This window comes from Bos indicus x Bos taurus, chromosome 11, assembly GCF_003369695.1.
Source record: "Bos indicus x Bos taurus breed Angus x Brahman F1 hybrid chromosome 11, Bos_hybrid_MaternalHap_v2.0, whole genome shotgun sequence".
Lineage (NCBI taxonomy): Eukaryota > Metazoa > Chordata > Mammalia > Artiodactyla > Bovidae > Bos > Bos indicus x Bos taurus.
Window position 1 is genome coordinate 37,931,958 of NC_040086.1, and position 12,943 is coordinate 37,944,900.

Consider the following 12,943-nt stretch of genomic DNA (forward strand, 5'->3'; position numbering starts at 1 on the left):
CTGTGACATTTAGTCAAGAACCCACCTTGCTACAAATACTTAAGATTCTACATTTTTGTAAAAAAAAAAAAAAACAAAAAAACTCAGACTTGTATTTTGTGTTTAAAACGAGCTTGACTTCAGTTAGGTTTTTGACTATGGCCTTCTCTTGTCCTTCTACCCTTATACTAAAGTTGTCCTATATTTATATGCCTTTTTATTTTTAAGCCACTCCTTTTTGGGGAAAAGTATATTTTTACATATAATGATAACATAAAGGAAATAAAAACATTTTATATACAATTTAAACTATTTTACATAAAAAAGGTAACCATTGGGAAATACATTTGCTCTGTGAATGACAAAAAGGTTATTAATAATATTCTTAAAGACTCACTCACTAAAATAACAAACCAATTTAAAAAAGGCAAGACTATGAAGAGACAATTAACAAGAGCAAATCAAAAAGGCTAATATTCAACTGTACTGGTAACAAAAGACACAACTGGGGAATGATATATATATTAATACTGTTTCTGCTACTGAATAATAAATATTAAAAATCATTAAAATAACACTGCCAAAGTGGCAGTGAGCCAAGCATACTCATACAATGCTTATGGTAACTAACTGGTATAGTCTTTCTGGAGAGGAATTTGACAATATGTTCAAAAACATTTTTACTCATTTATCCAAGAAAATAATTTAAAATGCAATAGCAGCAGTAGTCAGTGAAATACCAGAATCGACTTATGTCCTCCCAAGTACTGGTGGGGGGAGGGGATGCTTACAAATACTATGATACAGCTAAATAAAATGAAATTCTAGTCATCAACAATGTTTTAATAACATAGAAAAATTTTTATAACAAATAAAAGCAGGATACAAAACTGTGTGTATTTATACAAAGACCACAACTGTGTCAGATAAACCCACACACCTAAAGAACAGTCAGATGTTAACAGTCATTTTCTTATGACAATGTGTGCAACTTTTTTTCTTCTTTGAAATTATTTTTATTCCAATTTTTCTTCAGGTAACATGAAATAATTTTAAAGATGAAAACAGCAAAGTTTGTTTGTGTGTAGAGCAGTTTCACATACCTTGGTGGCTGTTACGGATGTGGCCAAGTTTGTAGTTTTGGAAGAGGATCCATTAGAACTTGCTGGTGGTGTCTGAGCCACTACAGATTTGCTGTTTGTACTGTTTGCTCCATTAGCAGCACTGGTGGAGTGGGAGAAAGTAAATTTGAAGCCACCAGAAGATGTCCTTTTTGGAAGGTTTTCCTTATCTTCACTTTCCTTTGCTAAAGCAAACATAAATATTTGAATCTTTGTTGGTAAATACTGCTAAGTCAAAGCATCTGAAAAGAACAATAACTTTTGTTTTTTTGTAAGAACTAAGTGGGCAGAGCATGATGAGTACAGTGATACGTCTTCATTAGCTGTCATCTTAGAAATCCCAGGGTTAGAAAAGACCTTAAGAATCAGGTAACTGATTAACCACCCTACCCTGGAATTCTCCACTGCTCTAACTAGGACCCTCCCAAGGTCTCACTTGCTGTCTTTTTTTTAATTGTCTCTCTAAATCGTCCACTCACTAAATCTATACTTCCATACTCATGAAAACCTAATAATCTCTCTCACAAGTCAAAAATGCCTAAAGAAAATGATTATGATCATGCTTATTTATTTTCTGAATATTCCAGGTTCCTTTATCTGTTTCCTTTATGACAAGGGTGTCTACTATCTTTTAACATCTGGCTGCTACTATTTTTATATATGATTCTTATGCAGTACTTCAGGTACTGCCTCACTGCCTCTTTTGACAATAGTTAGGGCAGTGGGTGTAATGAGTAAAAAAAAGAATTTGGCTACCAAAAGGTACCTGTTTCTTAGGACATTTTCACAGGTTATTTGCTCCCCCAGGCTGAAGTAAACAGAACTTAGCAGTGAGTAGAAAATGAGTGAGGCTGGTAAGAAGAGTTTCAAGGAAAATGTAGTAAGAAATTAATGAAACACTAACTCATGAGAAATGCCTTAAGAAAAATCTAACATTCAAAATCACCAACTTACTAAAGCCTAGGAAGTGCTTTTGCCCTTCAAGATATAACTTTTTTGAAACATTTAAATGATATATGCAGTATGGTACTATCTAATAGTGGTAATTTCTCAAGTCATAGAATTAAAAGTGATTGCTTCTTTTGAAAAACACTAGTAAGATCTTAGTTTTACAGACAAGTTAAGCATATTTGAAAGACAGGAAATTTTACTATTACTTTCCCTCTCGACATTTTATCTTTATGAAAGTTTTACTAACAATTAAAAAATTTCAAAGAGCAAAGTACTTCTCTCTTTAAGCTTAGTTTCCTCAGCTGTAAATGACAGAGTGCACTGGAAAGTTTCTTTGGATCTCTATGATCTCTATCATTATTGGAGACTTCAGTATAAACATAAAGCCGTAACTGTTCACAGAAGGCAAAGTATAAACAGACAATGCAATTTCTAAATAGCAAATGAAGAGCATCACAAAAGAGCAGGTTTCAAGAAAAATATTTTAAACATGAGAAATGTTTTGAAAAATCAGATTTAAAAAAAGCGATAATTTTATTTAAAAGGTTTTTATTTAGCATGCCTTTCATGCTTTATAAACTGTGATCACAACCTCACAAGCAACTATATAATTGCTATACTAAATAAGAGAATGAGCTAATCAAAAATTCAACACTTTAATACCTTTTTTAGTCTCCATGAATTTTTCATAACTATCGGGAAAATCATCTTCTGCCTTAGATTTTTCCACTGGTGCAACAACTGTTTTTCCTTCCTCCTCATCATCTTCATTAAACCACATTTCTTCATCCTCTTCCAACGCCTTTGCATCTCTGCGAAATCTGTTACTACGTAATATAGATGGTACACTGTAAGAAATATATCACAAGTATTGAGTAACGACTTAAAATTCCTGACCAGTTTAAATGAGAATAAATACGTATAACCAAGAGGAAATGAAATAATTTTAACTGAGTATAACTTATAATCAGTTGTGAAAGAATATGTAACCAGAGAACACTCCAAGGATATTTGTACACTAACCTAAAATTTTATCTTGAGTTAAGATTTGGAGCAGTAATTTTTTATATAAAGGATTCAGGGCAGGGAGAACAGCCTACCCTCCTATACAACCCTGTATTTTCTAATGATAGGAAATTCCTGGGTAAATTTCATATGTAAGATCAAACTACATATGGCTTTGGACATAATTTTATAGGTTATAAATGTAATATACTTAAAAAATACCTGTTCAGTTTCTGATTTTGTCTGTCTTTTTCTTGCTCATATTTAGTCTTCAATCCTTTGAATGTCTGAACATATTCAATCGATTCAAGTGCTTTGTAAAAGTTTTCAACTATATGTGCAGTTAGAGACTTGATATCTTCCTGTATAAGCACAAAATTTATATTTCAAATATAATACAATACTTGCTAGAAGAAAAACTTAAAAAAATTTCTTTTATAGTTCCAAAGCTGATTGAAAAAAAGGTTTTTCAAATCACCTTCCAAAAATAAATGTCCTAGTTTCTTTATACATGAGCCAGGACTCCAAAGAAAACTTGGGAAAAAAAGAAGCAATTCCCTGAAGCCCTTCTGGGAGACTATATAGAACATTTGAAACATAAATGTATTTACTTTATATCACCTATTTATTTTTTGCATTTACATAATAGTACTTTACAACTTAAAATAAGCACTTTCACATACAATTTCACTTGACTCTCATAACAATTCTATGAAATAGGCTTTATTATCCCTATTTTACAGAAAGGGAAAATTGAGCCTATGAGAGACTAGATGGCCTGATCAAGAGTGCACACCTAGTTAGAAAGCAGATTTTGAAATTATATTTTCAAAAAACACTGAAAAATATTATTTAATGACTCCTTGCTTAACTATCAAAGCAAGGTAAGTCTTACTAAAAAATAAACAGATTCCTCCAACTATATCACATACACATATCTGATAAAACAACTTGACTTCCTCCTGTGTATTTCCAGTTCTCTAGACCAACAGTAATAAATTCTAAATTCTTAATGATTTTAAGCGATCAATGCAGATGCCATGGTGAAAAGCAGGCTCATTATTAAAAACAGGTTGTGATCCAGGACTAAAGTATACATGCGGTTTCTTTAAAAATAAACCATAATCTGACTTTAAGTCTTTCAACTAGTTCCCCTGAATATCTGAATCAAAAAATATATTGCAGGAAAAAAAGCTAAGTCTTGGGATTCAAAGTGTATTTATCAACCACTCAAAATTATTTTCAGAAAAACAAATTCAATCATAGGAATAGGGATGGCATTATGAACCCTACACTTCATTTGATCTGTATCTCAACAAAAATTTTAAAGGAAAAAATATAAAAATTAATCTCTAATTCACAGAACAGTGCGCTGTGAACCTGAGTTCAGAAAGTTGGTGAGCTAATTAACTATTTTCCCTTTTTTCTAAGGCTAGTACTTCTATCTTCTTCATCCTTTTTGCAAATTATACTCATAGCAAATGACTACTCTAAGTCTGCCAAATAATGTTGACTTGAGAATAGTGTGACATCAGTTCAAATTTGACTTGCAAGAAAAAAGTAATTTCTAGCTTTGATTTTCTTTTTTCAAGTTCTTTCTGATCATGTGGCCATGTCCGCCAGTGGAATCATTTCAGTGTGTGGGACAGGGTAAATTTACTGTACCAGTTCTTCAGTTTTCATCTTATCTCTGCTATTCACATAGAGCTTTCTCTACATCTTTTATGACAATTCTTTTGTTGCCCGAGACTGAGCTGCACCGTTATCTTCAAGCCCTGACTGTGCTCCTAAACAAATGAATGCATTTGAATAGGTCAGCTAATCACTTGGGTGTCTCAAGCCCTCATTAATAAAATAAGGCAGTTGGAATAGTTCACCTAACAGTCTCTTCAACTTAAAATTCCATCATAACATCCTACTTTTTATGCATCTTATATTAATGTCTACCAAGGGAATTATTTTCAACTTTTCTATTTATTTTTATCACTACCCTTACAATAGATCACAGATATCATATGAATGGCATGCCAGAGTGAAACATCCACATATGCTAAACATCCCGAGCCATTTAGCCGCACCCCCCCCAAAAAAAAGGAACTGAGAAGAATATAGAGTAAACATGATTTAAAATACTATGATGAATTTCATAATATAAAATATTAACATCACTAAACATATATTTTTACTAAGAATCTTTTAATATAAACTTACCACTCTTATAAATTCAAATAACTCAATAACAGCTGAATTCAATAGATTGTACCGAGTTCCATTATCCAGAAGAGCATTTACAACTGGCTCAAAAAGATTTCCCTTCGTGATGTAACGATTGTAAAATTCATCTTTAAGGCCAATTATTCGCCTCATAAAACGGAGAGCACCTAATTAAAAAAAATACAGGGAATAAGTGGATAATCTAATGTTAATTATTGTACAGGTATTTCTACATAAAGAAATGTATATGTTCATCTGAAGTAAAAAGCAAAACTGCATTAAAAATAATTGGGTTTTGAGAAAAATAGAATTAAGACCACTCAAAACTTGTAAAACTTACGTAGGGAGCTAACAAAATGCCAACTGGTAGGCAGAGAGCTACAAGGCAGAGAGATTAGAAAATACACAAAACCCACACAATACAAATGCTGGCACTATTTAGAGCAGAGCTGGTGGACATGAGACAATATAGTGAAGGCAGCTTAGAATCAGCAGGGCTGTCATTAGGAAGGGGACAAGAATGGTGCAACCTGCCAAGAGCCAAGACTTCCTTAACTCTTTGTGGGATAGGGGGGAGAAGGGAGTCAGGGAAGCTTTGGAAGTAGGTGCTTCTTTTAAATTTTCTGAAAATACAGCCAAAGGTGCTCCTGTTACCTGTATACAGGAGAGCTAAGGAGTTGCTTTACTTTTCTGGTGAAGGCTATTCCAGTTTTCTTTGCCTTGGGAAAATCATCTGTGAATCAACACTACCTCTAGATTATAATAAGCTGTTTAATCTTTGGTAAACTGTACTACGGCAGATCAGACTGTATTTGTAAAAGAGTGACAGAGTAGTAAATAAGCAGTATAATTTGGCTTTTCACATTTTAGAATATTGAAATGAAAATTTCCCTTTAACTAGTCTTTTCCCTGGTTAAATAAAGCTAAACAAATTTAGCAATATTACTAAAACTTTGATGAAACACAATTGATTTCAATCCCTTATTTTTATGTTTGTTTATCTTTTAACTTATAACCTCTCTCCTAGGTAGCTTAATTTATTCTATAGATACCACTAAGCCACATCCTTTAAAACACAAAGCTTCTGATTTTCTAAGTGAGTCTCATTACAAACCCTCGTTCACAGATGGAAGTTACTAAAAGAAGAAGTTGTGTCTATCGAAAGAGGTTCTAAATATTATCTGAAAATAAAACAGAAATAGGCCACATAAGGTATGAATGCGTGATCACTGTAACACTTAAAACAGGTGTGGACAGAAGTGCTAGACTTAAAACATCACCTCTTTTTTATACAAGGGTAAGAACTAGTTTATTCGGGATTAAAAAGACTGAAGTACTGGCAAATACCTGAGGAAACAGGCAATTTCATATGTTGCTGGTGAATGAACATGCACACAAAGCTATTAAAACAGCATGTTTATAATAACTGAAATCTTAATGCAATATAAACATTTAAATACTGGATATTCATTCAAATATGATATATCCATTTAAATAGGACCAATAAGCAATCATTTCAGAAAGGACTATTTATAGAAAGCCATACAGGAAAATCTAGCATGAGAACATCAATTCTTTCAAAATATAAAGGTTTAATGTAACTCTAATCAGGATGAAATGGATAAAGTTATTTTTAAGTTGCTGTGGAAGAACAAATGTCTAAGAACCAAGAAAATTATGAAAAAGAAAACACAAGAGGTGCTAGGCAGAACTTTATACCAGAGATACTATAATGACAAAATAAACATTCTCATTCATTTTATCTTGTGAAATAAAAGGACAGATGATTCAGACATAAGACAAATGTATACGGTAACATTATGTATCAAAAGTATTTTAATTCAGTACAGAAAATATAGTTTATTTATAAGGTGTTAGTACAATTGGTCATCCATCCAGAGAAAAGCTAGGGGAATTCCCTAGTGGTTTAGTGCTTAAGACTCCATACTCCTGGGCTTCCCTGGTGGCTCAGATGGTAAAGGATCTGCCTTCAAGGCAGGAGACATGGGTTCGATCCCTGGATTGGAGAGATTTCCTAGAGAAGGAAATGGCAACTCATTCCGGTATTTTTGCCTGGAAAATCCCATGAATAGAGAAGCCCGGTGGACTACCATCCAGGGGTTGCAAAGAGTTGGACACAACTGAGCACATGTGCAGGAGACTCTGATTTGATCCCTGATGGGGAAGATTCCACGTGCCCTGGAGCAACTAAGCCTGTGTGCCACAACTATGGAGCCTGTGCTCCAGAGCCCTGGAACTGAAACTTCTGAGCCCATATGTCACAACTACTGTAGTCTGCGGGTCCTAGAGCCCACGTTCCACAATAAGAGAAGCCATTGCAATGAGAAGCCTGAACAAGGCAACTAGAGAGTAGCTGCCACTCCCTGCAATTAGAGAAAAGCCCCTGCAACAGTGAAGACCCAGCACAGCCAAAAAAAAAAAAATCAAATTATTAAAAAACAAAATAAAACTCCACACTCCCAATACAGGGGACTATCCCTGCCTGGCCAGGGAACTAAGATCCCACATACTAAAGAGGCGTGGCAAAAAAAAAAGAAAAAAACAAACATATTAGAAGAAAATCAAGGAGTATATTTGTATAAACTTAGGACATAGAAGTGGAGAAGGCAATGGCACCCCACTCCAGTACTTTTGCCTGGAAAATCCCATGGATGGAGGAGCCTGGAAGGCTGCAGTCCATGGGGTCACTGAGGGTCGGACACGACTGAGCAACTTCACTTTCACTTTTCACTCTCATGCATTGGAGAAGGAAATGGCAACCCACTCCAGTGTTCTTGCCTGGAGAATCCCAGGGACGGGGGAGCCTGGTGGGCTGCCGTCTATGGGGTCGCACAGAGTTGGACACGACTGAAGTGACTTAGCAGCAGCACCAGTAGCAGGACATAGAAGACTTTAAGCAAGACAAAAAAACCCATACAGACATATTTGTCATCATAAAGAATTTTATAGCAATTATATGGAAAACAATGCCACAAGTCAAGGTAAAGACAAATGAGACGGGACATTTTGTTCCCCAAAATGTGATAAATTGCCAATATCTCTAATATATAAGAGCTCTAAGAAAAAGATAATAGGCAATTCAGAGCAGATAAAATACAAAAACACTAAAATGTGAAAAGATGGTATCAAGGAAAATACAAATTAAGACACAGAATACATTTTCCATCATCAGCTGGATAACATTTAAAAAAGCAGTCACATTGAGTGCTGTTCAATGAATGCATTTTTCATGTCAGGTGCCTCAACCTTTTGAGAAAGTAATCTGGAGGCTATTATGTTAAATTAAAATTGAAGAAGGATATATTAAAAATATAGTAACTTTTGCCCTGGCAATACCAATACTGGGGATCTACACTATGGAAATAAACCAGTAAAGATTTATGTACTAGGCTAATTACTACATTATTATTTGGAATGGCAAAATACCCAAACAATTTTGTAATCCATGTAGCGGAGAATGGTAGACTAAGTTGTGGAAGAGCCACTTTATGAACTGTTACTCAGCTATGTTTAGGAAAAATATTAGTTCATGCCATATCCAATGTCTCTGCTTTTCAATATGCTATCTGTTGCTGCTAAGTCACTTCAGTCGTGTCCGACTCTGTGCGACCCCCGATGGCAGCTCACCAGGCTCCCCTGTCCCTGGGATTCTCCAGACAAGAACACTGGAGTGGGTTGCCATTTCCTTCTCCAATGCATGAAAGTGAAAAGTGAAAGTGAAGTCGCTTAGTCGTGTCCGACCCTTAGCATGGACTGCAGCCTACCAGGCTCCTCCATCCATGGGATTTTCCAGGCAAGAGTACTGGAGTGGGGTGCCATTGCCTTCTCCAAATATGCTATCTAGGTTGGTCGTAACTTTTCTTCCAAGGAATAAGTGTCTTTTAATTTCATGGCTGCAGTCACCATCTGCAGTGATTTTGGAGCCCCCCAAAAATAAAGTCTGACACTGTTTCCACCGTTTCCCCATCTATTTCCCATGAAGTGATGGGACCAGATGCCATGATCTTCGTTTTCTGAATGTTGAGCTTTAAGGACGTGAGTCTGAGTGAACTCCAGGAGTTGGTGATGGACAGGGAGGCCTGGTGTGCTGCGATTCGTGGGGTCGCAAAGATCCGGACACAACTGAGCGACTGAACTGAACTGATATCCAGTGAGCTAGAGTAACATGAAGGGGCTGAGATGTGTGTTAGCATGATCATGTTTCTATAAAAATAAAACATGAAAACCTATACATGTGTGAATGTTTATGTAAATTTGCACAGGTATGGAAAAAGGAATGGTAAAGAAGTAGTGCAGGCAGTTAACACTGGCTTTATTAAGGCCTTAAAAATTAAGGTTGTAGTAGGGAGATTAACCTCTTCTCTATACATTAAATGTTTACATTTTAACTATGATTTTCATGTTTAACTATGATTTTCATGCTCAGAAAAAAATCCACAAAGCTCTTATTTTGAAAGAGAAGGTTTCTTTACCTCTATCTGCAGGTGAAATTATGAGAAAGAAAAGAAGGAGTGTACCAAAAATCCACATTTGAGCAAACATCAGCATTAAAGTTTGATTTTTATTGGTCCAAAAGGTCTACTTAAGGGCTACCCATAACTTAATTTTACAAGTTTAAAAAACCTGAGTTACACAAATACATATCAAGGCCCATATCTCAAAAATAAGAGTCACTACTAAATGACAGTTTGATGAAACAGATGTAAAAGATGGCAGGAGAGGTTCTGTTAGTGACATCATTGCACATGGTATTATATCACAACTGAATCTAAATGTGAGCAATATGTAGGTGGGAGAAGCACTATGACCTATTCCTCTTGTCCTTTAAATAAAAGACTATTAAATAAATATTAAATAAAACTATTAAAAATGTTGTTCCATAAGACATTTTACAAGAATGTTCATTAAAACTGTTACTTACACAAGGCCAGAAAAGTGTGCTTTGAATTCATCAAGACCAAGACTCTTCTTAGCAAGTCCTTGTTCATAATATAGTTTTTTATGTGATACGTGTGATGTTCCACACAAAATGTGAGTAGTTCTAAAATTAAGGCAAGCAGCTGTGCTGTTTGATAATTATCTGCAAAGAAAATCATTCTATGAAAATACACACTGCAACACATCTAGACAAAGAGAATACTAAGTATAAATCCTTTATTTTAGAAGAAAAGTAAAACTGTTTTCTCCTAATTTTTGTATCAATTAAAGAAGGTCCAGATTTTTATTCTTTCATTAGGTAGACTCTCCAGAAGTATTAGTAGTTTTACCTACCAAATACTTTCTAAGGCTCTAATATAAAATACTTAAGTATGTTACATAATAATCTACAAACATGATAATAAGACCTTCATTGCACTGAGATTTTCTTAGTAATGACTTTGTAATATGTGCTATCATTATTAACATTAATGGATCTATAAAAGGATCTACCCCATAGTAAAGAGGAAATATCTTAAACTTTTTGCCTAAAGTGGTACAACACAAATTTCTCAAGAAAAATTAATATGCTTTCTTTAAAGACATCTTTAAGAAAAGGACATTTCTGGCGGTTTGAATATCAAGTGGAAAATATTATATCAAGATTTTAAGACAATAATCTTTTTAACATCAAATCATGATATCAATGAAAGGCCTACTAAAATATTCCAGTTTTTTCTTCCTCAAGAGTCTTTTGTTTACATACTCATGGAATGATTTACAATTGCTTCTAGAATATCAAGACTGAATATACAGATAATTATCCATACCTACTATAAATATTTTAAGCAAGAAAACATTAAGCTGTGAAGAAATTATTGAATCAAAGCCTTAGAGAATAGGAAAAAAAACTGACATCATCTAGTCCAACTATTTTATTTTTCACATAAATATTTTGTGGAACATCACATGATATTATCAGGAAGAAATTTCAGCATTCTTTTTAATAAAAGAATGACCATCAAGTACAGAAAATACAATTCTGATACTCAAAGATCTTTTCTACTATAAATCTAAAAAGAGTTTTACCTGCTCCAGACTAATTAGTATAACAGCCAATACCACAGCCAATATTTGAACTAGTTTCTTACCATTAAAAACAATTCTCTTGGGAGGGAGGAGGGAGGAGGGTTCAGGATGGGGAACACATGTATACCTGTGGCGGATTCATTTTGATATTTGGCAAAACTAATACAATTATGTAAAGTTTAAAAAAAAAAAAAAACAATTCTCTTTAATTTCTCAATTCCCAAATTTTATTTACAAAAGATTTTTCAACAAATTAAATGTCTTATTTTCACTTTCCCAAATTAGGACGTGAAATCACTCACTATGTATCTAATAATTCAATCTCTGAATTGCTTCCTTATTTGAAACTGGCTTCCCTAGAACTCTGATGAGCCTTGTAGAAAAGACAGGATGCTTAGGTACACACAGCATATTTTCCATATTACCAGGTCAATACCTGATACATATGTTCCAAGTAGAAATAACAGTGCTTATACTCAGATTCATGAGACATCTATGTATGAAAGACTGTTATGAAGACTACTTCCTAACTGATTTGCCTTAGTTTATTTATTTAAAAAATAAGAAGGAACTAATCCTCAACTCAATCTTCTAAAAAAAAAAAAATGCAGGGCATAAGCTCTAAATTTACAGGAAAAAAAACCAACAAAGTTTCAAATGGATTTTCCGTCTTTGATATTAGAGTTGAATTTTTTTTCTTTTAAAAACCTAGTTTTGGATTTTTTGGGTGAAAACAAACCTTTCCTAGTTTTCTGTAAGTACATTATATTCTGAATAGGAAAAAACTTACAATTTGCATTAGTTCATAAAATAAGAATTTATACTTACCAGGGCAAATCGTGCTGCTTTTGTTAGATCCAACTACATTATCTAATAAAAAAAATTAAAATCAGTGACTTTAGTAATAATACCTCACACTTCCTTAGCACTTTACAACATACAAAGCACATCTTTGATCATAACCCCATTTTACCAGCAAAATAACCATTAAGAATTAGGAGCTTCAGTCAAATATTATACCTCTATCTGCAATTTTTTTAGAGGCTTGGGTGCAGATGAACAATTATTAAAAGATGGTATCAAATATTCTGATAACACAACACAGATTTTAACAATTAGTCACTTATGCTTTGAATTAAAACAAATTAAGAATACTAAAAGTTTCGATTCCTAGGTTCACATCTTAGAGCATATTTATGGAAGGAAACATAATAATGTATACCAGAGCATTGTCTGTAACAACAGAAAGCTAGAAATAAGTTACTGTGAAAAATAACACCACATTATACATGTCACAGTAATATAAAAAACAGGGGTGAAAAACTCCAAATTTAGCATTTCTTGAAGGATGGGGATGGGGTAAAATGAGCATGCATAAGAAACTATGTATAATTTATTTTTTAAAAACTGAAAAAGCACAAGTCAGTACTGACAAAGCAATGGGAAATATATATCTGTGATGCTATTATCTAAATATTTCTGTATGCTGGAAACGTTTTACTTAAAAATGAAAGCTAAAAATGCATTTAATTTATATAAATGGAAACTTTCTGAAAGAAAACATGTGACATGCTTTTTTTATCCATTCAATTTTATATTTTGGAGAACTAATCAGTTGACAGATCAAAATTCAATTATTTTGACTG

General features: G+C 33.8%; 1 protein-coding gene across 2 annotated transcripts in view; it reads right to left on the reverse strand.

Annotated features, from left to right (window-relative positions):
- Positions 1-12,943, reverse strand: part of PPP4R3B (protein phosphatase 4 regulatory subunit 3B) — a 53,163-nt gene that overhangs the window by 6,876 nt on the left and 33,344 nt on the right. Inside the window, exons 11-16 of one of the 2 annotated variants that reach the window (XM_027555330.1) lie at positions 12,126-12,167; positions 10,213-10,371; positions 5,268-5,437; positions 3,279-3,418; positions 2,715-2,899; positions 1,083-1,285 (exon numbers count right to left, since the gene is read on the reverse strand). In XM_027555330.1, coding sequence (XP_027411131.1) covers positions 1,083-1,285; positions 2,715-2,899; positions 3,279-3,418; positions 5,268-5,437; positions 10,213-10,371; positions 12,126-12,167 — 899 coding nt within the window. The remainder of the gene's footprint in view (positions 1-1,082; positions 1,286-2,714; positions 2,900-3,278; positions 3,419-5,267; positions 5,438-10,212; positions 10,372-12,125; positions 12,168-12,943) is intronic. The other variant, XM_027555329.1, reaches the window with a different exon arrangement.